At 40.6% G+C, this 27,628-nt stretch overlaps 1 protein-coding gene across 1 annotated transcript in view; it reads right to left on the reverse strand.

The window, feature by feature from the left end:
• Gap43 (growth associated protein 43) overlaps nt 1-27,628 on the reverse strand; it is an 88,612-nt gene that overhangs the window by 34,738 nt on the left and 26,246 nt on the right. The window contains exon 2 of the mRNA XM_021185603.2: nt 8,883-9,450. Coding sequence (XP_021041262.1) covers nt 8,883-9,450 — 568 coding nt within the window. The remainder of the gene's footprint in view (nt 1-8,882; nt 9,451-27,628) is intronic.

Below are 27,628 nucleotides of genomic sequence, written 5' to 3' on the forward strand. Positions count from 1 at the left end.
GTCCAATGGGCCTCTCTTTCCAGTGATGGCTGACTAGGCCAAATTTTGATACATATGCAGCTAGAGTCAAGAGCTAGGTGCTAAGGACCTGAACAAGAATCCTCACGCTTACATAGCGAGCGCTTTCCTGGCTGTTCAGCTCCTTCCTGTTCGTTTTTCCTTGCTTTCTTTTATTCTGTCTCAACTCCTTTTCCTTTCATATATTATAGTATATACTTAAGTGTTCATAATGCATCCATGACTAAGCATGTCTAAAATGAATATAGAGAATACAGACAAATACTAGCCTGGTATACCTCAAAACTTCATAAACACTCATTCTGACTCATCCTTCACGTGAAGTATGTAAAAAAGACTCATAGTGAGAGGCACATAACCCAAGTTCCAGCTTAATTTTGGGTATAAGAAGCAGTCTTCTTCATGTATTAAATGGTATTCTCTCTCTCTCTCTCTCTTTCTCTCTCTCTCTCTCTCTCACACACACACACACACACATATAAAATGAAACCTTCTTTAACTTGGCATTTAAAAAGTGTACGTCTCTCTTCACCTTTTCAAAAGTGACCTGTAACTTAAAAATTTCTACTGACCTCCTACCCAGACCACCATCAACATACGGTAAAGAGAGTAGTGTATCACCAAATGTCCAGCCACTGTTGGCCTGGGGTGAATGAGCCTGCCCCCTCGAGAGCTGTGGGGTTCTTCTCTAAGGCTTCTTTAAGTTATTCTGTCAGTATTAAAGGATTAGGAAGGAAAGAAATAAAACAGCTTTAATCTCATCACAGCTTCTCCTTCTAGAAGGCTTTTGTCATACCAGTAGAAGTATGCAGACAAACTGCTTAGATGCTGGGCTGCTCTGCTCTTTAAGTTAGAATAGACTTTTATGCAGTGAGAATGTTGTTTGCTTTGCTGAAGACAGCAGAGTTATAACAAGTTGCACTTTATGTATATGGAGGAACCTATTTGATCACCCATGGTCTTATGTTTTACAGTCTCAAAGGACTCCCAAACTGTACACAGATTTTGTCTGTCGGTAGGGCTGTGGAGAAGGAGAATAGGCAGCCAGGATGGAAAAGACTGTTTCCCTACCTCTGTCACAGCAGCACTCTTGGTTCAGGCATAAACTATTCATCCTATGGCGGAGCAGCAGAAGGCCCAGTAGACTCTAGCCCACACTGCAAAGACCACTTAGAGATGTCAGAGAAGGAACTGAGCCAAGAAACCTGGCAGATTATTCCTTCTCGGGGTGTGCCTGTCACACACTGGTAAGAGTCACCCACAGGTCACTCCTGGAGTTGGGATGAAATTAATCACCCTGCTGCAGAACAGAGCAGCCCTGGTTTTCCTCCAGTTTGCAATATGTTTCTAAAATGTCCCCCTTGGTCTAGGAAGCCCTAGCTGCTTTGATATCTGGCCACCACAGAGAGAACACATGGCCCCAAATAAAAGCAACACTTTCTACAGAGCTTCTTATTCCATTTCCAAATTACCAGAAAGGTCCATGACACCATAGGTGTTCCGTACAAAGGAGAGTCCACCTCACTTTGCTATTTAGAATGTGCATATAAATCAGGAACGTGTCATAAGATGACCATCACCAAGATCTTTCACTAGTGATTTTGTGATCCCTTGTCCAACATTTTTTGCTTTATGAAAAGATAAGCTCACGCTCAAGGAACCTAAGAATTGGCCTGGGCCAAGTCTGGAGATTACAAACCAGTTTCCTGTATCAGCTTGGGACTTTGCCTTGCACAGTACCATCCATCCATCCATTCATTCCTAACTCATTCATTAAATCTACATTGCCTGACTACTTCAGCCAAAGAAATAGCATAGATGATGTTCAACAACTGGCTTTCCCACTGTGGGTTAATTTTAACTACCCACTGCTGAATCATGACTTGCATTTAAATATTTGCATTTTTGTAATATTATGAATGAAAAGTAAGGCCTCTCAGGTATGATTAAAAAATATCTATTAGATATCTATTGTCCTTTGAGACAGATGAAGCAACTTACATATCAAGACCTCCTAGTAAGGTTCCTCTAATTAGCCTAAACAAAATTTTCCATCTTTATATGCTTCAATTTTGTTAGGCTGCAGAGCTATCTTCATGGCTGAAAGCGCACATTGCTGTTGCAGAGAACCTAAGTTCAGTTCCCAGCACACAAGTTTGTCAGCTGACAAGAGCTACTAACACCAAGCCCAGGGAGATCCCCATACATCCATAGGCATTGCACTCTCATACACACACCCACACAGAGACAAGTAATGAGAAGAATAGTTTTAATTTAGAAATTTTGTAAACAGTCTTAGTGCTGAGTTGCCTTTCTATAGTAGATTCCAGGGGGAGAAAGAAAGGTGGAGATGGGGAGGAGGAGGAGGAGCAGGAAAAAAAGAAGAGAAGAGCAGGAGAAAGAGGAGAGAAGAAAATGGAGAAGGAGGAGGAGGAGGAGGAGGAGGAGAAGAAAAAGAAGGAGGAGGAAAAGAAGGAGGAGGAGGAGGAGAGGAAGGGGAAGAAGAGGAAGAAGAAGAAGAAGAAGAAGAAGAAGAAGAAGAAGAAGAAGAAGAAGAAGAAGAAGAAGAAGAAGAAGAAGAAGAAGAAGAAGAAGAAGAAGAACAAGAAGAACAAGAAGAAGAAGAAGAAGAAGAAGAAGAAGAAGAAGAAGAAGAAGAAGAAGAAGAAGAAGAAGTAAGAAGAAGAAGAAGAAGAAGAAGAGAAGTTCTTTAACAATAGGTATTATGAAGACAGTGGATTCTTTATAAACACACTTGCTGGAGAGAGGGGTACAGTCAAAACAGGTGTCTAACGAGGCTCTGATACAGAAAAGCGAAATTATGAAGAGGCACATCCTAATTGTGAGGCAAGTGACCTGCAGCCAAGAGACCTACAATCTTCTATTTGCAATTCTCATCTTTACCTTGACATAGCTGATGATACCTGCAATATCCCTATTCTGAACAGTTTCAACGGATCTTTGTAGCTTACCTTGTTCTAACAAAGAGACACTTGAAGCCCATTGGATAAGAACTTCAGGATCAAACTTCGTTTCACATTTCTCATCATTCTGAAGTGATGGTACTGAGAGGGAATTGGACAGGGTTATGAGTGTTACCGGGCGCCTCCATCTAAGGGTGATCACTGATAATTCCCAATATCATGGAGCATACAACTATACAAGTCAGGAGTCTTATAATAGCCAAGATACTTGGGTCCTTGAGCATCTTCCTTCTGTTTTCTCCAGAATAGGACCTACCTGAGTGTATGTAAGGGTTCTGCATGTGAGGCTTGAGCTTTCTGGTTTGATGCTTCCTAGTTATCAAAAAGTACTTAAGTATCTCATTTAATCTCTGAACCTCAAATTCCTCTCGCATAAAGGGGAGAGGGACATGGTACTAACACATGACATAGGGGGTTACAATGGTTCACTGGGATTCTCACCATTTAGCATTTATCATAGGGATTTTGGGGGTTTTAATAAATTGCCTATTAAATGCTCTCTACCATTGTAAACAGACTTTCCATCTCCTCATTCAGGCATGCTCTCCCCTCCCTGCCTCATCGGTATGTAGAACAGAGCCTGCCCCAGAAATTTCCTAGTTGGGACTTCAAAAGAACAATAAGAGATTAGCACAACCATTGAGAAAAAGGAATGAGACAAGATCAAACATTTTAGCTTTAAAAACTACAAGGCTACCTAAAGATAACACTTTAGAAATTTATCAGTTTGACACCTCCCCTTTTTCAGTGACTGTGTATGGGCAGAATACCTTTTCACTTTGCCTTCAGTCTGTAAAAATAGAAAGGAAAATATTAACAAACACGACTGGATTGTTGTCAAGTAAAACCAATAAAAATGATTACTCTATCTGTATAAAAGTGGTCCATAAAACCTTAATAATCAACCATATTTAAGCAGTGTTCCACTGAGAAAGCTGACAGGGTTCCCATGTTTTATAAACAACATTTATGGACTTTAACAACTCAAAATTTCAGCTTTTATGAGTTGTGTATAAATCTGAGAAGTGGTTGAAGCCACATTTCAAATGTAAACCTTTCCGGAGGCATCCTGCCAAGCAATCATACTCACACTCTAACACAGAGAAACTCATTTGTCTTCTCAAAAGCTACAGAGTTGGAGGGGTCTATCTCTAAGAAACATAAATAATTTCTCTAAATCTGTATACATACACTTGACTTTTCAGTTTTGTACACATAATTATTTTAGAAACTATTAATGTTCATCTGCTTATAACAGCTATTTATATATACATGATACAAAGGGTTTTTAAAAATATAATAGGTTAAATTGCATCTGAGTCATGGAAGCACTGTTTGTTTGTTTGTTTGTTTGTTTGTTTGTTTGTTTGTTTTAAAGTATTCCACACTTATTTGCATGATCCAGTTGAGATTATTAATGTGATTATTTTAAATGCCACTCTCTGGATTTTATCATACTTTCCATAACAAATCAGATTGTCCCTCTATCAAAGGAGCACATCTTTTGAATCTTTGTGGCATGGATTCCTATTACACGATAAGCTATTCTAAATATTCTAAAAGGAAGTAAATATGAAATTATAAAGGGAAGAGAGGAAGGAAAGATGAAAGAGAAGAGATGTACAAATATAATAAGTTAATATTTTTCTCTTTCAGCAGAGAGTTGCAAAACAAATGTAAACCTCCCTATTTCCCTGATCCGTATTGATAATCTTAGTTTGAAAGATGTAATGAGACTATAGCAGTAAAGTGTAACCCTGGCAAGATGGCTCAGTGTGTAAAGTCACCTGATGCCAAGCCTGATGTCCTGAATTTGATCTCCAGTATCCACATGGAGGGATGAGAGAACTGGTTCTGTCAAGTGGCCCCAGCTGTCCCTTGTCCTCTACACCCACGTGGCAACCACCCCATCCCCAATGCATTCCAAATATGTGAGCCTAATTTTCTTTAAATTAAAACAGATAAATGAAATTTAACCAAATCAACAGCCAGAATACTTAGATGACATTGCTAACACTATAGCAGCAGATGTTTTAGGGTTGTCTTTGAGGAAAATCCATCAGCAGTAGAGGTGGTGAGGACAGAAGCAGAGAATTCCATCACTGAAAGCCAGTGGGCATGCTGCCTGCTCAGCATGAAATACCAAGGACAATATCCTTAAAGGGGGCTTAAAAGTTCTCCCTTCAACAACGACAGAGGGAAAGTCCTATAGGCCCTTCAACAGGCTGCTTCCTATAGAAGAACCATCCTCCTACAAAGGCATCAGAAACTCACTGAACCTGTCAAAGGCACACTGACTGTCGTGTGTGTGCAAACAGAAACAGGAATACATAGTTGGGCAGCTGAGAAAAAATGAGAAAAGAAATCAGTATCAATGCCAGAGGTAACTATCCAATAACAAAACCATAAATAGCAAGGTAAGTAATCCATTCCTCTTTTACAAATAATTTCCCATATTATTAAAGCAATGATCAGGGCTGATTTGAAAATTTTAATCTTACTTTCTTAGATTATCTCCTACGACTTATTTGGCCCCTGCCTATCCTGTACATTGCTAGATTATCTCTCCATGCAGCCACAGCATCTCCAACCAAGCATGGGAGCTGTCCATTTCCAAGCTCTGCAGTCTGTCTGAAAATACTGTTATTCTAACCAGGGTTAGAATGAAACTTGGTGAGAAGAAGCAGGGAGGGGAACTTGGGGCAGAGGCTCTGGAAATTTGGAAGTGATATGATATGATAGATCTTCTTGTCACCTTTAGTCTCTGTGACTCCATGAGATTCATGATGACTGAATAATTTGTGCTCGCCACATTGAACAAGCCAGGCTGGTAGATTTCAGTCCAGAAAAGCTATAAGCTGAAAATTCAGAATCTAACAGAGATGAAAGTTATCAATCCAAAGCTGAAAAAAAACCAATTTACCTAAAATTATACCATGTATTTGTGTCTATTCTCTAAACCTCAGAAATCCCAGTTTAAAGCAAATGACCTGATGATTCCAAATGCATCAACTACTGCCTCCTGGATTGCCTTCTCATTGAGCCTCACTTGCACATCCAATAGCCTTTCAATGCACCATATACAGTCTCATTAGTTCAGATATTTTTCATCTAGAATCTGAAAAGCTTAAGCCAGACTATAATCTCTCTTTATTTTCAGTGATTAGACACATTTCAAATCAAATAAATGATTAGAATCTGCAAAGTTGCAAGAGAACTTTATAGGCAGGTAAAAAGATCATTATCTATAAATTAAATCTGGCCAATTTCTATTCTTCCAACATGTGACATTTATTGAATACTTACCGCATAAAACATTATAATCAGTCATTTACAATGATAAAGTATAAAATTAATAAAATGGAGTTTTTGCTTATCCTTAAATATATTAATATATTACATTTTACTAGATGTTGATATATAATATAATGTATAATATTTATTAATATATTATATAGCATATAATATTATATACTAATATATATAAAGAGATATTTTATTGGCTCACCAAATTCTACCAAACTAAACAATAAATATATATACCTAAAATTACATCATGTCTTTGTGCCTATTCTCCACACTTTAAAAATTCCAGCTTAAAAAATGTAATCTAAGCAATGTCAAACATGTCACACACTTAGAAGTGTGATTGACTTCCAAGAGTTACAGAATGACATTATAGATACCTTCAATGGGATTCCCAGATTTCTTGAACTTTAAGCCTAAAGAAAAGGAATCTAGACAATTTTGTTGAATAAACTTAAACCAATGTCCTATTCACATAGCTTGCTATTACTGAGAAAATGATATCATCTTAACTATAAGTTCAGGCTTCTAGGACAGGTATGTAGCTACAGTAAAGATCTAAACTGAGTCACTGGTAGAAAGAATCATGATTTATTTGAAGCTGGAATATGAGAGTGGGCTGATAACTATGATAATTATTATACTCTAGAGGCTTAAATGGAAAACTAGAATTGAAAACATAGAGTATTCATCTGCCATGTTCTAGTATCTAGGCAAACGTTCAGCAATTGCTTTATCAGTCTGAAGGTCAGATGTCTTAACATTTTCTGGATTAGTGTTCTGATCCAGTCTCATTGGACTTTCCCAAGACAGTGGTCTGGCCCAAATTTAGACCCTTAGTCTTTGGGATAAATCAATAAAATTCTAAATGGGCAAGTCAATCCAGGTAAATTGGCACAGAAGTAACTTTTATCTCTAAAGACTTTTGAGGTTGAAAGGTTCAGTGGAATATCTTGATTGTCAATTAAAGGAGAGTCACCTGGACCAGTAAAGCTCACCTCAGAGTGTGTGTGAGGGAGATTTCAGAGAGGGTTAAAATTAGAAGTCTTTGTCCTCATCAACAATTTATTCCATTGATTAACTCAGAATAGACTTTAACTGGTGGTGGGGTTAAGGATGGTGGGATCTAGTTGTGTGTGCCTTTGAAGAAGGTATCTTAAAATCTCCCTCTCTCCCTCTCTCCCTCCTCCCTCCCCTCCATCTATTTCCCTCTCTCCCTCTCCTCTGTCTCCATCCATCCATCCATCCATTCATCCATCCATCTATATCCCCCATCTCTCTCCACCCCTCTCTCCCTCTTCCCCTCCATCTCTGTCTCTCTCCCCCTCCCTCTTCCTTTCCATTGTCATCCATCCATCCATCCATCCATCCATCCATCCATCCATCCATCCAACTATATCCACCCCCCAAAACTTTGCTCTGCATACACTCTTGTTGCCATGATATTCTGCATCATCATAGGCCCATGGCAACAGACAAAGCTCATCATAGGCTACAACATCTAAGCTGGGGACAAGATAATTCTTTCCTTCCTTAAACTGTTTTTCTAGTGTAATTGTCACAGTGATCAAGGCAACATAAAAGGTATTCTTAATAACACCAGACTATGGAAAGCCCTTGGGGATACTGATTTTTTTTTCTACCCTAGATATGCTGGGGTGAGAGACAGAGCCAGCTTCCAGGGATGAAAGGCTATTAGATCTGTATTGCTCATAAGATGTTCTTTTCTAATTCTGCGCAGGCTCTTTGGGCCATCATAACAAAAAAAAAAAAAAAAAAAAAAAAAAAAAAAAAACTTCAATTTCCAAGTTATAGCTTCAAACTGAGGAGAATCCAGTACCTTTTCATATTCACATTCAACTCTCAATTATTTATGCATATGAGAGAGTGGTGTCTTTGATAATAAAATGATAATTTATGGAGTTTTTTGTTTTGTTTTGTTTTGGTTTTGGTTTGGTTTTGGCAATATCAACAGACTTATTTTCCTAATTGTGTCTGACCCCAGTTTGTGTCACAGTTAACATTCTCCAGTTACAAACATATATAAACATTCTCCACATATAAGCAGATACCACTCGCCAATTGGTGGTGGGTAGAATGCCCAGAAACACACTGTGGGGTAGGGAAAGGAGGGTTGAGATTATATTTTTGTTGCTGGCAATTCACACACTAGATAATCAATAAAGAGTTGGCTGTATTTATGGGAGGCCCTTCCTAGAGCCAAATAATCACATTAGCTAATTCCCATCCATGAAATAAATGTAGTCTCAGTAATTACTTATTAAACTAAGTCTATCAGCATACAGCACATTTTCTTTTAACTGGGATTATCAAGCTTGACTGTTTATATCAATCCAATTAAGATAATTGTCTGATTCTCCAGTACTAGCTACCATGTAATTCTTTGTGAGTTTTCTCTCGGGCTTGTAGATTTGGGGGGATTCACCATAACTTTTGTGATTTGTAGTCCACGCTATCTAGACAGTTCCCTCTGGACCATGCAGGTGGTCTGGCTGTAGGCTTAACATCCCTACTGCATCCTGCCCATGGCCCCACCCACACTGTGATACTCACCTTTCTCCTCCTCAGCTTGGCTGCTTTCTGCAGTCTCCGTTGGAGGCTGCGCTGCCTTGGTGGCAGCATCCTCTGCAGCAGGGGTGGTGGCAGCAGCATCAGTGACAGCAGCAGGCACATCGGCTTGTTTAGGCTCCTCCTTGGCTGGGCCATCTTCAGCCTTGGAGGATGGCGAATTATCAGTGGTAGCTTTAGCAGCACTTTCTGTCTCAGCTGAGCCGGCCTTTTCCTCTGAGGGGGCCGCATCCCCTTCACCCTTCTTCTCCTCAGAAGGTGCATCTCCTGCCTTGCTGGGCTCCTCAGCCTTGGGGCTGGTGGCTGGGGCTGCATCGGTAGTAGCAGAGCCATCTCCCTCCTTCTTCTCCACACCATCAGCAACGGGAGCATCATCCTTCTGCTTGGCCTCGGCCTCAGCAGCTGGTGCATCACCCTTCTTCTCGCCTTTGAGCTTTTTCCTTGTTATGTGTCCACGGAAGCTAGCCTGAATTTTGGTCGCAGCCTTATGAGCCTTATCTTCTGGTTTGACGCCATCTTGTTCAATCTTTTGGTCCTCATCATTCTTTTCAACCTTTGTGGAGAAAAGAGGGACAAAAAGGAAAGCTCAATAGGTGGATAACTCTTGAGTGATTCGTTATGTGCTAAGCCCTTTATGGGTCGAATCAATCTTAAGAGACACTTTACCAGTCATTCCTCTTAGAAACACAGGTTTGATGTGTCACCCTCCCTGGCCTGAAGGATTAGCTTCTTCCGACTCAGCTTCCCTGTGCAGGGATTACAGACTTAGGTCACTACTCAAATGCTACCATTCTTCTGACCCCCACAAGAATCCCAGGCATTCAAGGGGTATGCCAGAGAAGCCCTGTAATTCCAGGTCTCAAGAAAAGGAAGTAAGGAGCTTAGGAGCAAGTTAAAGGCCAACCTGGACTACATAGTGAGTTTCAGGCTAGCCGAGGCTACAGAATAAAACACACTACCCTACTTTAAACAAAACAAACTGAACAAACAAAAATCACTGGAATTAGTTTTGTATGTATTTCCTTTCTCAAGTCAGTGTTATTCTACAAACCAAATGGAAACAGGCCTTGTTTTAGATGCATCTCGACAATTCTAATCACATTTGCCTTAGGTTTTTATGAAAGAGCTCTCAAAGATACTGGGCTCTTAGGATTTCAGAGGACTCTTAAGCGTAATGATTTAAGAAATATTATGCAACAACCTATGCATCCAAGCATGATCAGAGACTGAATATACTCAAGGAAAGAAGCATGCTAAATAGTTAATAGTAAATCCCATTTGGGTTTTATGCAAATACAAATGAATTCCAGGGCATTGAGGAAGCCAGAATATGATGATTCATGATGCTAGTCACCAACTATTAACTATCTCAATGTGTGGTCTACCACCATCAATAAGCACACCAGGACTTCAGAATTGGAATAGAGAAAGTAGTCATTATCACTGAGTCTTAAAAGGTGAGAAAAAATTGCTTTGATTGTTCTTAAATTTTTCCTGTATTTACTAAGTCACAATCATAGCCCCAAAGTCATTTAAACCTAAAATTAGTTTTTATTATCATAAATAAAGCATCCTGGTACTGCAGACATGAAATTAGAATATAAACCATTTTGCCCTTTGGTAATAGCATTTACAGTCTCCCATGTGCTACACACGACCTGTGTCTATTTGGAAATTCAATCAAAAGGTAGGAACAAAAAGTATAGCCATGGAAAGAAATGAATAGACAAGCAAACAAGACTATACCACATCGCTGCTCACCATGGTATCCTGCCTAGCTATTAATGGTCTCTCTATCTCTTCCTTTATCCTTTCCTCACATACATTTTTATTCTTTGATGGCTGTGTACATTCATGTATTGAATTTTACACGCTTGCACACACCCTTCATTACCCTGTCATCTGCTGCACCCCCTGCCTTCTCTTGCCCAGACACTTCCTCCCAACAAGCCATCTTTGTGATTTCACTTGTTCTGTGTATGACCCATTGATTTGCATGAACGCATGTGGGGCATTATTTCCTGGAGCATAGGCCACCTTGAAGAGGCTACACCACTGAAGAAACTGACACCATCCTCTCTCAGGGACTGTTAACAGCCCATAGATGCACAGGAAGGAGTGGAGCCTCAGAGGCCCTCCTCATTGGAGAAGAAAGCTTCAGCGTGATCATGAGCACAATGGCTGTGCACAATGACTAGATTTTGAGCATCTAACTTTTGCTCATATTTGTGAGCCCTGTTCTAGGTGCTGTGAATTATAGCAATAAGGAGTATAGGGACTTGCTCTCAAAAAATTAATGTAAGTATCTACTGTGTACTATGTCCCAAGCTTGGTCCAAATCTGGCCTCGGCTTTCTCTTTGCCTTTTGCTCTAGACTAGGAAGTAAGCCACAGACTCAACACACAGTATGTTTTTCCACCTGTCATACCAGCCTAGCCTAGTGACCCAGATCCAGCTAATCATGACGTGGCCTATTTGATATTCCTTGAATAGATATACAGACCTGTCAGTACTTAGGTCTGTCAGCATGCTAGTGGATACACAGAGATACATTTTAAAATAGTATACATGTGAGGCTAAAACCAAGATGTATACTATTTAAAATAGTATACATCTTGGCTAAAACCAAGATTGACAATATTCTCTGTAACATTCGAGGCAACTTTTTCTTTTCCCTTAGTTTATCAGGCATAGGATTCTAAACCGAAGGAAAGATACATTGTGATCTCTTTGAAAGGGCCCATCCTCCTCCTTTCTGCCTCCTCCCAGGGCCATGCTACAACTGCTTCTCTATCGGAAGCACCATCTTCTTCCTGCCATCCTGCTGCTCTTGATGGCTCCTACTGGGACACACACAGCACAATCTGGGGCACCAGCGCATCTGTCCCTGCCAGGAGCCCTCTGCTCAGAGATGAAATCATAACCCTGTAAAATTAACAGTTGTGAATGGAGCACAGAGTAGAGCCAAGATGCTATTTACTGTACTCTACTGTGGGTTTTCTGAATGAGGCACTATCTTCTACGACAGGACATCTGCACTTGGACACCAGTGCCAAGTGCTTCTTCAATCCAAATACGACTCCTTCTAAGAATAAACAAATCAGTTATTCCAGATTAGGCCAACGTACATGAGAGACCCTCCAGAGACTCAAGAAAGCTAGAGTCCCATTAAGAACACAAATATTAAAAGATGAAAAACAGGATTAAGTAACGTTAATTACAACAGAGGATGTGTGAAAAACCATTATGGAAGCCCACTGCTTTGTAACCTAATCATAAATATGACATTTTTTTAAAATGATGTTCAGACTCCTATGTGGGTGAACAATGCTTTCCTACAAGACACTGGTTATTAAATAAAAGCCTCAGTGCCAAACATGAGATACATCACTATGAGATATTAGTCAGGGAGGTCCCAGATAACTCACCCCCATCCGACCCAATCTCCCCCAAGTCACAGGGAATTTCCACTGCTTCTAGTTTTCAACCAGAATTAAGGTCACTTAATTCCAGAAGAACCAGGGATCAATCTGGACAAACACAAACTGAGGGAAACTCATCTTTTCCCATCCATTGTGTGATTAAGTCAGTTCCTTTCACCAAGTGTGCCCATCCCCCAAGCCCAAGTTCATTTCATTGTAAACTCGGAACACTTGGCATTTGGCGTAGCTGATACTCTGTGAAACATCATGTTAACACTCTCACTACGTACGGAGTGTCTATGCTAAGCACACACACAAGTAAGGAGATGGATACAATATGTCTCCTGGGTGCCTAAGGCTCAGAACTAAAAATAACATTCATTTTTCTGGGATACCTCAGTGAATTTAAGGCTTTTACAGTTATCATGGGAACACTTAAACCTCCAAGCAAAGCCAAGCTTGGCATGCTATCTTCTTCTATATACTACAAATATTTCAACTTTTCTTCTCTTTTTTCTAGGTAGCATTGTTTTAAATATTTTAAAAACTATTATTGTGTGCCACTTCTTTTTTCTAACTGTGATTCTTTCATTCTGCAACAAGTCTGTTTACTCTGCGCTTTTAGACAGTATATGTCACAAGTATGGAACTATATAATTTATATTTTTGTTTTTTAAATAGGCACTCACAGTTAAGAGACTGTTCTAGGTCTCAGATGAGACTTTGGACTTTTCAAGGATATTGGGGTTTTTAAAGACTATGGATATTTTATTGACCAACTGACTGCATTTTTGCACTATAAGATGGGAATGGGAATGGAAGGGCATGGATTAAAGGTGATGTGTTTGGGAATCAAATTGACAAGGGGTGGAGTTGTGAAGGGTTAGTGTAAGTTGTCAACTTGACAGTAGCTGGAGTCTAAGACACAAGCGCCCAAGAATGCCCCTGAGTGATTATTTAGCCATTGAGCATTCGTGTGAAGCATTCTGTTTATGAAGCTACCTGGCATAAGATACCTATCCTGTAGGTGGATGGAGCATTTTCTGAAGGTCCTGGTCTGACTGCATATAAAAGATAAAATAAGCCGAACAAATGCCTTTCCCTTTCTCCCTCTTATTTGTGGCGGTGATACAAGTAGATGCTTCAAGCTTCCGGTTCTTGGCTTCCCTACCATAAGAGACTGTACCTTTGTACTGTGGGTGGAAATAGCCCCCCCCCCCATTTTAAACTTAAGTTGTTTTTGTTAGGGTATTTTATCTCAGCAAAAGAATAGAATTCAAAAAGCTGAGTATTTAGTAAATTAAAATATGATCAATTTGATTGAGCAAGAGATATTTTTAAGAAACATAATCAAAGGACAAGAGATGTGGTAAACAATGTTTCCTCTAATACAAGAGAGTGGTCATGTATATGAAGAAGTTGATGTGGCCCATAAAATAACGAGAGTAAAATATTAATATGTAAATGTGAAATTTAGCAAATAGTTATGACCCATTCTATTTTCATTAGTAACTTAATTTAGTAAAGTTTTATTCTCCCTGTGATCATAACTGGTAGTTTTCAATACTTTAGAAAAATCATGCAAGTATCAAACACGTTTACACTAGGGCCTCTTCACGTGCTTTAAATGTGGTTAAAGATCCAGAAATAGACTGAAATGTGTCCAAATGAGAAAAGAGAATGAGCCTCCTTTAGCTCTTTACAAGAAAGTCTTTGTGTCTTTCTGGGAAGATGTAGAAGAGAATAGTCACATCTGAGACCCAGAAGGTTCCTTCCACACTGTGCTTGCTTGATTTGAAGATTTTTCTCAAGGTGAAAGGAAACCAAATATCAGAAGAAGCAATGAACCTTTTAAGCCTTTCCCAGCAACTATCATAACTTGATTCAATTACAATTTAAGACCCAGTAAAAGTTCTTTATTTGTTATGGGGCAACTGCGACACGTTCATGACTGAGCAATTTCCCAACGGAATGTGTGAGCAAAGAAAGATCCTGGAATTCCTGGCAGTGTGGTAGTGAGAGAACTTATGTTCTTCCTTAACGAAGGGTGCAGCATATTGCCACTTCTGCAGAATCAATAAGACACATCCCTCTAAACTGGAGTTTAAAAGAACCTAGGCATAAGGCAAGGCATATATCTATTCTAGTCATTTCCTATGATACATGCTAAACAGAAACGAACAAAGCTCTTACAGAAACCATGTGGATGTGGCAGACATGGGCACGGGTTGCCTGATTGAATCAAGGATCGAAGTTACTGACAGGCACAATTAGGCTCTGCTGTCACAGAGACTGCTATTCCTTTGGGGGCCACTGAGGTAGAAGAGAGAACTCCCTACCAGGCCTCCCAAAAGACTAACATGACAGAACAATCACAGAGGGACCATAAAGTTTCTTTTGCTGTGGTGGTTTGAAAAAAAAAATGTCTCCATAGGCTCACCCATCTGAATAAGTGTTCCCCAGTAGGTGGCACTGCTTGGGGAAAGAAACTTCGGTGTGGAACCTTGTTGGAGGCAGTACATCACTTTGAGAGTATAAACTCACGCTATTTCTAGTTCACTTTTTGTATGCTTTGCTCTATGCTTGCTGGTGAGGGTGTGATCTCTCAGCTTCAGTTCCTGCTGCTCTGCCTGCTATCTGCCATCATGCTTCCCCACCATAATAGATCCTAATACTTCTGGAACCGTATGTTAAAAAAAAGCTCTGTCTTCTGTAAGTTGACTTGGCCATGGTATATTGTCACAGTGACAGGAAAGCAAGTAATGTATCTGGTGACAACTGGAATGCTAGGGAGAAATGTAGTCAGCCAATACATATGGGGAAAAATGGCTGAGTAGCCCAGACATGCCCAGGACCACACCAGAGGTGAAACCTTCCCACAGCAGTTGAAATAGTGTCAGTATATCCTTGATCCTTGGGAAACAACTATTGATGGTTAGTAGTAAGTGACTCATACTACTTTGTGTGGCTGAACATAGAGTATGGAAACTTGAAAAACTCAGCCAGCTGGATAGGTATCCTGGAGATGTTCATCAAGCCACTCTCCAGCAGACCTTTTCCTCATTTCTCCCTCCTGTGTAGTAAGAGGACAATATATTGTAATACTTCAATTAGGTCTTCATCATGACCATGCAATGAGCACATCATGTTGCCTGATTCATAATCTAAATATTTGGAAAGCTAAAGACAGCTGTATAGCCCAGATTCTAAATGATACAGTCTATTCTTAATCCCAAGTGGCCCAGTGCTTCTTAAAATAAAATATAGGAAGTCAACATTACTAGGTTATTTTAGAGTAGGGGCCATGAGTAACAAATACAGGTCTGAAATCCTGTTCTCCCAAGTCTTACCAGCTCACCACCTTGGGCATGTCAGTCTCAGGTGACATGGAGGACTAACAAAACTCCTTTTTTGTGTCGTGATGATTAAATGAGTTCATTATGGAAGCCATTTAATACAGTCCCTGACACACTGTGCATGCTCAAAATGGCTAATTTCAACAATTCCTCACATTATAAACACTCTTGCATTCCAGGCATGGTGGTATATGCCTGTAATCTCAGCACTTTCGAGGTGGGGAAATCAGGAGTTCTAGACCAGCCTCAGCTTTATAGTGAGTTGAAGGTCAACCTAGGCTTCATGACACACTGCCTCAAAAACAAACAAACAAACAAACAAACAACCACTGACACCATCATTACTATCCCCACCTCAGAACAATGTTTATTTACCTCATTAGGATACTAAAATATGACTTGTTAATAAGATAATTATGGGTTGGCCATTAGATGTTATTTATCACTAGACTTGCTGGTATTCCCATCCAGAGATGGGGGTTGGGGGCACTCCTCAACTCTCTTATACTGTAGAGCTATGTATCTTTAAAAGTATAAGCAGTAAACTGTGTAAAAATGCCAAAAGATGCAGTTCATTTCTTTTCTGTCCCTCGGAAGAGAGAGCTGTGTTTACCCTGTCAAGGTTAAGTTGCAGCTCCATTCATTTCTCACCTGACAAACACTAACTGCTTCCCTCTCCTTCCTCTCGGACTTTACTCGGCCCCTAAATCTCTGCATGGCCAGCAGAAGTGATGAAATCTGGTCATTTTCAAAATATATGACCTTCATCTGTTACCACACAAAAATTTCCCATTTTGCTATTTTTTAATATGTACAATGGATAGACTTATATCCCTTGCACATTTTAATAACTGCCTGAGATGGTTCTGAGAGCTACTCTGTGCATTTATGGCTGGTCATAACTACAGCTGATAAAGTTATAAATGCAAATGCTACACATTTTGTGGGGGATTAGTTTGTGAAGGGTTTTCCCTGAGAGAAAGAGGCATTTTAATTTCAGATTTTTTTTTACTTCATTCGACACACCCCTGTGGGCAAATTAATAATACCTGAATGTCATGTACCTAATCTAGAAAGGGTACATGTTATCTATCATCAGAGTGCATGTTATTATGAAATTTATTTGTTGAGGGATGAAAAAGAAACTAAAAATCCCATTTTGAAAAGGAAAAGATGATTTGAATTGGTATGTGATTCATTGTGCAGTATTTTAAACTTAATCATATTATTTCTCAAATAATTCCAATGAGGTAGAGTAATTAAATTGCTGTCACCATTCCAAAATAAGGAAATAAATAGGCGAAAAGCTCTACAGTGAGTAGGATGGATCTTATATATATATATATATACATATATATATATATATATACAATCTCATATTTTATACATTAATCAGAGTCACACAGTTATTTAGCAATAGACAGAAAGTATCATCAAGAATGTAGCAATTCTAATATTAGCTCCAAGTCTGGAGATCTACAGTACCTATGAAAGACCTGCAACAGGACAGTCCAAACAAAGTAAAATTTGTTATTTCACAGTCACCAGAAAATGGGTGAGCTAACTGATAAATATTTTATGCTTTTCATTCCTTCACGGCTCAGTGAATAAGAAGTCTCAAGGCTATGTGCTCTTAAAAACAGTATGTGCCCCCACCAAAACTAGTACTGGGGGTAATGATCATATATATGTGTAATGCTAACAGCAAATCAAAAAATACATAATTTTATGTCTTAACTATTCTTCTAAACACTTTATTATGTTTGTTATTTATTGACATATGTGTGCCAAATGTACTTACTATATATATGTATATTTATATAATAACTGATGTAACTCTAGCACCAGTGCTGTAATAGAAAATATGATGTTGTAACAGAAAATGAAGGGACTATGACATAGGGCATAACTGACATACTCAGAATCACATAGCAAGCACGCAGTGGAGTTAGTATTTGAAACAAAATATTGGATGACATGGAATAGCTCCAGAAAGCAAGGAAGTTAAGTAGTCAAAGTGAAAACAAGGCACCTCTCATCTCTGCAGATTTCCCCTCAAGCCTCCTAGGCAAAGTCAAAAATAGACGTGACGGGGGTGGGGGGCATACAGTTCAGAATAGAGCTTTGTCGAAGCTGGCGTCTGGCAATGCTGGGCAGTTTCTAAAAGAGTCATCAGAGCTGTCACCCCAGTTTCATCTCCCTCTTTCAAAATCTTGCTCCAAGAGAAAGAAAATGGAAATGGTATTTTTCAAAGCGTGGGCTGTGGCGTCATGACCTCATCACCCACTGATGATGTGACTCGTTTTCCCCATGAAGAATGTGATGGGGGAAGATTCATACTTGAAGTGTTGAAAGCTGCCCCAAGACTAGCTTTCTTATTAATTTTGAAAGCAGAGAAAATAAATTATCAGAGGGCAGAAGAAGCAATTCTGAGAGAAAAGGGAAGGAGGGATGGGGGCTAAGATCAGAAATTATGGCCATTTAATTAAATGAGGAAAGTAAACAGATGAAATAGTTTCGTTGTGAATTCTTATAGGAGAAAAGGTAAAGAAGGATGGGTTCTAGGATTTAGTCCTGAGTCTGAGTATTTAATTCCAGTCCAAGTTTCTGAATTAAATATAGCTTTTCCCTTGCACCAACTATTTCTTATGTCCTCACAATTGTAGGGAGGCAGATAGTGAATATGAAACCAGCTCAGATTACGTCCTCAAAGTTATCATATTATGTCATCAAACTTGAAGGAATGAATGCTTTATCTGTTTTAGTGGCTGTTCATTGTGGTGAAAAACCATTGTTACCTCACCTACTTTGAGGTCCTACAACAAGAAAATGCTTCATTCTTCAAAGCCACCAGCGTAGGAAGAGGGGATCACCTCCGATCTCTTTTGAAATTCTTAAGGAAAATGTACAACTTCTGAATTAATTCTGGAGGCTCTCCCAAAGATTTTTATAACTCATTCTTTAAGTAAAACAATCCAGCTAAACCAGGTAAGACAGGGAGATATTGTCTGGTTCTTGGGATATGTATGTTGAGAAAAGTTACATAGGTGGCCCCAAAACATAGAGAACACGTTTTGAATCATTGTATAGAATCAGAAAACTAACGGGGCTAGTTGGAAGTAGAAGTGAATCTCCTGAATGAAGATTCTTAATTGTTGTTGGTTTTCTACTAAAAGTTATTAAAGGCTCTTGCCTTTAATCCCAACACTGGGAAGGCAAAGGCAGGCAGATTTCTGTGAGTTCAAGGCCAGCCTGGTCTATAGATAGAGTTCTAGTGCAGCCAGGATTACACAGGGAAGCCCCCTGCCTTGAAAGAAAGGAGTTCGAGAGAGCAAGGAAGTGAGCTCGTGGAAAGTCAGGAGTCTTTCCTAACAGCTTTGTTCCATGCGCTATGATGCTATTACTCCTCTTCAAATTCTGATCTTTTCATCATGAGATAGATTCTTCTGTTTGTGTGTCTCCGGATGAGAACAGATAGGAGTGATTAAAGATTCCCAGGGGTCTTCAGTAACTCTGCCTGCGATTAAGTAATTATTCACAATTTCCCCAAACTGAACACAGACAGGGCACCTGGTGATCCAAAGTTGCTCTGAGCTTCTGACAGACAGTCTCAACAGAGTAGCGGTGACCTGAAACAGAGGTGGCCCCAAAACATAGAGCACACGTTTTGAATCACTGTGTGGAATCAGAAAACTAATGGGCCTAGTTGGAAGTAGAAGAGAATCTCCTGAATGAAGATTCTTAATGGCTGTTGGTTTTCCACTGATCAAATACCTGAACCTATGCCTAAGCATACTCTTTCCATATTTTAAGTGTTAAAACTGACACTGGGTGCTGTCACTGTGATACTCAATGTAAAACCCAACCTAAGAATCTCTCTTACATAGTTTGTTTTCCCCGCATCGGATTAAGTTAAACTAGAATAAAATAGAGCAGTCTCTTTAGCATAGCATAGTATGCTTCCCCCCTACTCTCACACAAATTTTTGGGGGTATGTACATTGTTTATCAAGTTAAGAAGATACACATTGCTTTGGAATTTGGGTTCAACCTAGTCTTCTAAGTGAGAGCTGAACTTCAGTCAAAGAAACCCTCACACACCTCATATGCCCAAGTCTAGTGAAGGTCTGTGCGCTCACTGACAATGCTGCTTGAGACCTCTATCTTGCATGTCCACCATAGATCTTCACATCCCTCCTGAGCCACCCCAACCCCCCCAGCTCCTTGGATGAAGATCTTTCTTGCTTTGCTGCAGTGATAATCGCCAGTAATTAGCACATTTGTTCCGCAAAAAATTACAAATTTTAAAAATATGTACATTTTCAAAAATTTTCTGAACCATATGGTCTCTATCTGTGACGTAGTCCATGAACAATGCCTAAAAAATGAGCATGTTTGTATTCTAATAAAGTTATTTGTGAATTGGGAATTTGTGCATTCTAGGTAATACCAAGGGTAATACCAAGGAGCCACACATATTTTTATCCATTAAGGTGGCTTTCAACCATTTAAAAATGTAAAAGCTGTTGTGAGGTTGCACCCCAGTTTGCCAACTTCTGGAATAGGCTATTAATTTTATCTTAAATTCCGATAGCATCTCTAGCTGTGTTTGTTTTGTGTTAAAGCTATTCACATACTTTCCTCCCCTAGACTCTACTATCCTATAAACTCTTGAAGGGAAGAAAAACTGTCATTATAATGATGTGGATAACAAAAGTTAGCATTCATTGATCACTTTGTCAGGCCCTGAGTTAATGTTTTACATGGAAATACTAACATGTAGGAAGTAGACATCACTATAATTATAATATATGAGTTAAGTAATGTAATTTTACAAATGAGAAAATTAATGCTTAGTGGGGTTCTATATTTAATGAGCAAAAGAAGTGGGCCTTGGCTGCCTTAGCTGCCTGACTCTGGGGTTCAGCCCTTCTGACTGTTTCACACTCAGATTATGATTTGGGACTTATATCCTGAGAGTATGTTATAATAAGAGGCACTGAAAGTGAGCCCCCGGGACAAGGTACAGGGCTATGGCAAAGGCCCTTTGGAGGTAAGCAAGCTTCAGAGAACTGAGAAACGGGCAACACTGAAGTCTGCCTGCCTTAGGAGAGCCTTTGCCCAGTTATTCCTTACATCATGTACAACGGCCCCTGGACATGTAGTAAATAAAACAGTGTAAAGCGAGGAATTACAGAGAAAGAAGAGTGAATGGTGGGGAGACACACAGAAACACTGGCAGAGCCCCAGCTGAAGGGCCAGGCCTGCCAGCTAGCACCACAGCAGCTGCACTCCCGGGAGGGAAGAAATGAGCGACAGCTGGAGGACCCACGTGCCATAGAAAAACACTTGCCTTTTGCCACCAGAGCTGAGCAAATTGCTTATGTGTGAAAGGTTTGTGGAACTAAGTTAAATGGTGCTAAGTCACTAGATAAAAGATCACACCCTTTAGCTCAAGACACCAGCCTCTAGAGATGACTTCTAACAATCTCCAGCCTGGCTGAGGACAGGCAGTGAATGGCATCCATATTAGCAAATCGAGCTGTGACCTGGCAACAGGACCATAAAAGGGTCCTTAAATCTCCCAGGGCTGCTGCATCTGTGCAAAGAAAAAGCAAAGAGGAAAGGCAGGCAGGCTACAGGAGCAGAAAGACCAGCCACCTCTGCACTACTGGGAGCAGCTGGCAATGGCCACTCTCAGTGCAGACTTGCCTGGCCCAGGTTTACTGCATCTATATCTTAAAAAAACTAGGCACATTAATGTGAACAGTGCTGGCCATATCACCCACACTGCCTGTTCTGCGAAATCCACAGTTCCTTCTGAATAGCACTCTACATGGAAAGCTGTTTTCAAGGATTGACTGTTTATTGGATTTAGAGAAATGAGGAATATAGGAGGGGAGGAAGGGAAGAGGAGAAGAAGAAAGAGGAGGAGGGGGAGGAGGAGGGGGAGGAGGGGGAGGAGGAGGGGGTGGAAGAAGAAGGTAGAAGAGGAGGGAGAGGAGAGGAAGGAGGAGGAGGAGGGAAAGGAGGAGGGGGAAGAAGAAGAGGAGGAAGAAGAGAAGAGTTGTCAGGTGTCCAGGGCTGTCTATTTGACCCTCCCAACCTGCCTGAGACCTGTGAAAGTCCTTATACTTCAGTGGATTCAGTCTGCCTATCTGATGAATCAAACACCCCAAGCATCAAAGCTCTACCAGCAGATGATTATGTACATTTTTTTCTGATTTTCTATTTCCCTAGAAAATGAAGTGTCTGAGATTTGTAATCTAATTGCAGAATCTAGTATGGATGGGGTCTCCTCCCTGGACTTTGGCCTCTACTGTCACTGACTTTATCATAATTACATATGCTTAATTGTTTATATGCATTAACATAAACAGCAAACAGGCCACTTCCAGTAGATCGCTGAGCTGAAAAGGGAAATCCTGCTGGCAGCTATGGTCCTATGCTTGGTTCCCTACAGTGGAGGGTGCCTTTACTATATATAGTACCTATGAATTGACAAATGAATCATTTCATTGTCAAATAGACACTAACATCCTGTAAACGCCAGCCGATAACATGCTGATACCAGCTCTTCCCAAAGGCTGGCACTACACCATTCATTAGTCAGCAGAAAGTCACAGCTTCCCCAAAACCTCTGTGATAAGGGAGAGAAGGATTCTAAAGGAATGCCTAAGTTACCATTTAAAAAGTCACAGTGTGAGTATATGTGAAGAATATGATCACAAGCTGGTTGGAGGAATAAAGTCAGATGGCTAAAAATAAAGAAGATATGCAAATATATATATACACATATACACATTATATATATATGTGTGTGTGTATGTATGTATATATATGTGTGTGAATGTACACACACACATACATATATATACACATTGTGTGTGTGTGTGTGTGTGTGTGCGCGCGTGCCCGTGTGCGCTGGCCTGCTCAGTGTCATCTTTCTGCACAGTAGTTTCTGTGTGATCCTGGGTCCTTGCACAGCTGCCACCTCCTAGGCAGGGACCCATGGAAGCTAGCTGCCAGGCTTCTCACTATTCTTCCATTTGTGAGTGTGACGTCACGTACAGCCCGCAACACCACCCTACCCCACTGCCAGTGTCCGAGATTCATTCATGTTACTGAATGAATGAACAACCGTGGTGCCAGGTGCTTCCAAGCTGAAAGGAAATCTCACAGTATCTAAATTTCGCCACATGGACGGTAATTTCACTTCTTTCCACCTGCTTCATTTACTGTGCTCCCAAGTTTGAAGAGAGAGAGAGTAAAAAAAAAAAAAAAAAAAAAAGACTGTGTGCAGTTACTTGAGAAACCTAAATAAATGTAAATGAATTCTAATAATTCCAAAGGGTCATTGTTTTCAAATGGAGCCCCTGGTTTTGCCTTAGCTGGCTTTCTCTTTTGTAACATCCTCCATGATTCTTACTTAGTTTGCAAATGTCTGATTCTGCTGAGGTAAAGAAACCATCCAGCCCTTTGCTATGGTCTCCCCTTGTTCAGCTGAAGGAAACAGTGAACATAGCTTGAGGTATGCTAATGTGCCCTTAGCAGCCTCCAAGTCAGGGGGGAAAAATGGAGACAGACTTCCAATTGACCCAGTTAGCTTTTCCCATTCTTTGTCACCTGCTGTGTAACCTTGACACCACCCAGGTCTCTGTGCATAAGCAGCAGGAGCAAGCTGGTTGATTTAAAAAGACTAAGAAAGGAGCCCAGCCCATTGGCCCTCACTGTTCTTCTGAGAGGTCTGGGACAGAGGCTTAAGCTTTTGTTCTTCAAGCAAAGCCTATGCAAGAAGCAATTACCTCCCAAACAAGAATTCCCTAACGCTCTGAGAGAGCATTAAGACTCGTTGCTTGCGGAATTGGAGGAGGGGCTCCACTAGTTGCAGACCTCTGGGCGAACACTAGGGCTGTGCGGGTGGGGCATCCGAAGGAGCAGTCTGTGCTCCGCCCTGGCATCCTAGGATCTGGGGTCTCAAGCCGCGCCCTCAGCCCCACCCCCCACTCCCCACCCCCGCAAGCTGAGAGGTGGGGGCTCTGAAAGACAGCAAGAGAGAGAGAGAGGAGCACGCTGAGAAACAAAGCGATGAGATCACCCGGAAGGAGCCAGTTCCATCGCGGAAGACAGAGAATGAAGTGCAAAGTAGGGATGTCCAAAGGAAACAGATGTCAAAATGTAGGGAGTAGGGCAGATCAACTAAAGCACGGAAAGGAAGCCAAAAATCAGTGTGTGCAAGAGAGAGCGGAAACTGCTGAGAGGCCAGTCAAAACCAGCGTTGCTTAGGGAAAAAGCAAGTTAGTTTGAGCCCCCTCCTCTGCTCCCCAAAGTCTGGGGTCTTGTCAGTTCCTTATTTTATACAGATTTTGTATGTCAAGGGTAAGAGGGTGAGCTTCAGGGTGCCCCTGAATCCAAACCATCAGGCAGTGTGTTTAATTAATTACTCGTCTGAGTGTCCATAGAATGTCCACAGCTTTTCTAAGCTCAGTGCTGCCCTAGATAGTATCTAGAAAAGTATCATTGTTATTAGACCGAGATATTGAAAAGAAAAAAAAAAAAGATCAAAACATACGAAACACATAAACTGTAAGTGATAGGAGTGAAGAATTTGGTAGCAACTGACTGAGAGCAGTCACCTAAGCCAGCTAACATTCTAAGGCACAAGTTCGAAGGTAAGTACAGGAAGGAAAGCCTGAAGAGTGATACATTGCATGGTGGGAGAAAAAGGGAGGGGTTCGATGCCAGGATGGACTGTGGGCCTTAGGGAACACTCTTTGGACACTTATGGATGTAGTGACAGAGCCCACTAAGTGATCTGGATTCTTCTCTCTTCCTCACAGGGGACTACCCAGTACCCTGGCTGTTCTGGATCAGACAGCACTTAGTAGTAAGTGCAGGTAGCTGAAAAGCCCTTTACCTAACGTTTCTTTCTTAAGCCTGAAGATGACCATATGACAACTGTATCCTTAGGCCTAAGCAACTCTCCTCTTCTGCACTTACAATTCAATGTGTCTCTTTCTCAGGTGCCTATTAATTTGACTCTTCTCTATCCATTCTCCTCACCCAACAGTTCCTTCTACCATTTAACCAGGCAGCAAGAAGGTTCCTTTGAATCGCCATTTAGCTACCCTCTCTCCCATAACGTTGCTCTTGAGAATCGAATTCTGACACAAAGGTTCCAGGTAAACAGTAGGTTTGTAACCTTCCTTCTCACTACTGTTGAACTGACTAACATAACACATAGCTCAGAGAGGAGGTGTGTGAGTGTGTGTGTGTGTGTGTGTGTGTGTGTGTGTGTGTGTGTGGTTTTATGCATACATCCCTTTTCCAATGAAATCAGATATAAATAAAGGCTTCTGTCTTCTAGCAGGACCTGGCTTTTGCACTCTAGAGTGCTCTGTAGCTATGATTCCCTGTATAAGATCAGACACATGAAGACCCTGTCATGATGAGAAGAAGCACTTATGGGAGCACATCTCTAACTGATGATTTATATGAATTAATGGTGGGAGAGAGAGAGAGAGAGANATATGAATTGAGAGAGAGAGAGAGAGAGAGAGAGAGAGAGAGAGAGAGAGAGAGAGAGAGAGAGAGAGAAATTTTCTTTGGTGATGTAGCCATTGGTACGGTACCCATGATCTAATAAACCTGATTGGTATAAGTGGAGATGCTCAAAAGTCGAAGGGGAGTTAGGAGTTAGTTGGAAAGAGAAAGGAGATTAGCAGGTGTGGGAGAGAGTCAAAGGAAGGGACACAGGAAAGGAGGATGAGCAAGATACATTATGCACATGTATGAAAACATAATAATAATGGAAAGCATTGTTGTGTATAACTCAGCTATGCTAATAAAAACACAATAAAATTGATTTTAAAATGGCTTCATCTCCATAACGCAGCAATGTTATTTTCTCCCGTTTTCATAAGGGATAGACAGCTCTCCAGCTCCATTTTGGATGAACTTGAAGTTTTGCAGACAGATGAAGAAATTTTCACTTGTGTTATTATAGTGTGGGAGGTGTTTTAAGTTTTAAGGTTAACAATTGTCTTTTCTAAGAAGCTGTTCACCGCAAGGCCATTTCCACTAACATACCTTTGTTTCCTGGGAAATGGAAGACTGCATTGTTACAAAGTTCAAGTTTAAATAGATTAAATGATTTTTCTTCCAACCCAACTTCAGATGAGCAACAAAAATGCTCTTCCATCTACATCAGGGGTTTGTAACTTCCATTGTACATGTATGCCAACTAATATAATTATAAGAAAAAGACTCATTCACTCTACCTCGAAGGCTGCTGAGGGCAGGAGTCTGCTCAGAAGTACCCAGATGCGTTTTTTGATTGATTGCAGTCAGTGATCTATAGATTACACTGAGGACTGACTGCAACCTGAACCACACTTCTGTCTGAAAATATGTTCCTTGAATACATTGAAAATGGCTCTACTGATCAAGTGAGAATTTTCTACTTTACTCCATTGTTTCCAATGGACACCCAGAAGTAGCTATTTCCACAAAATGGCCAATAATCCCTACTCTAAATTCCAATTAAAAATATCATAATGCCATGTTATCTCACAGCTAGGGACACAAGCTTACAGAGGCAGTGATAGAGCTGAGTCTCGTTAGGCCTCTTTACCTCCCAGCCCCCCTGAGTTCCCAGGGCCACATTGAATGGGAAAGCTAAATTTGGGACAAAGTAGATAACTGAATTAGATCATTAGTGTCAAAGGCATGCTGTAGCCTAAGGCATTAGGCAAGTCTCAATTTATTATCCTTCCATTCTGGGCCTGAAAGATACAGATTAGCAGACAGGCTGGGTCCTCTGCTACATTTCAATCATAGAGACTTGGTTTGGTGCTTCTGTGTGGTGACTATGGGCTCATGAAAGCTGAAGAGTGTGGCCTGAACAGAGCAGATTATGCTTTCCTGCCCCAGGAGAAAAGCTCCTGTTGCATAATTTCCTTGACTATAATATCCAATATAAATGCAAATTAACTCTCACTGTTTTATCAAATCTACTAACTTATAGGCTATCTATTAGTCTTCTACAAAGTTTCAGTATGTAGAGAAGTACAGATACCCCACCCCCATCCAGGGTACATTTCACCCTTCAGGCAAATGCAGGATCCTAGTGCAACATCCCCGACACACTGCTTGCCATCATTTAAGACCAAAATGAAATGTATGCAGAGTGAAGGAGGTGAGGATGCTGGTGATGTAATCTGTGGTAACAGATATTTTTTAGTCAATTGTTTTACTACCACAAGCTGAATGATGTTTCTTTGACATTCAGGATAATCTTGACTGCTATATATTCATTGTCGACATGCATCCTGGGGAGAGCAAATTGCTACAAAGACAATAAATTCACTAGTAAGAACACTGCCATCTGATTTATTTTCTCCAAGGTGTTAGAGGTATATGACATGAGCTATGAGACTCCAGGTTTTAGGACCCCTGCCAGACCTTTCAGTGGTATATTAAAAAAAATAATCTGCCGTTCACAGGCCAAAAGTTTGATTACTCTGATACAATCAGACCTCACTGAAGTCTTGTTGAGATCTTAAGTGCACTTGCTCAAAGGTTCGTGGGGCTTGCGTGACTTCTTATTCTGCTCTCAGTGTAGAGCCTACTTCTTGCCTGAAAAACTCTAGAAACAAAAACGGTTGCCGTCTCCTTTGAATATTGAGGTTTGTCCAACATCAGCAGAGAAAGTTAAAATCTGATGAATAAAAAATGCATCACATCACTAGAATTATTTCCTAGGTCTCCCCAGACTTTCCTGTTGAACGTCTCACTGAATTTTCATAGTTTCTAACTGTGGGCACATTCCAGAACCAAAGAGAATTCCAGGCCATGTGTCGCAGCTGTGCTGCACTGTGTCCATTTCTGGAAAGAGGACTTGGCATCATCCCCCCCCCCCCCAAGAAACCACCAATTTACACATCTGTTCTTTG

The sequence above is a fragment of the Mus caroli genome, chromosome 16, assembly GCF_900094665.2.
Source record: "Mus caroli chromosome 16, CAROLI_EIJ_v1.1, whole genome shotgun sequence".
NCBI classification, from domain to species: Eukaryota; Metazoa; Chordata; class Mammalia; order Rodentia; family Muridae; genus Mus; species Mus caroli.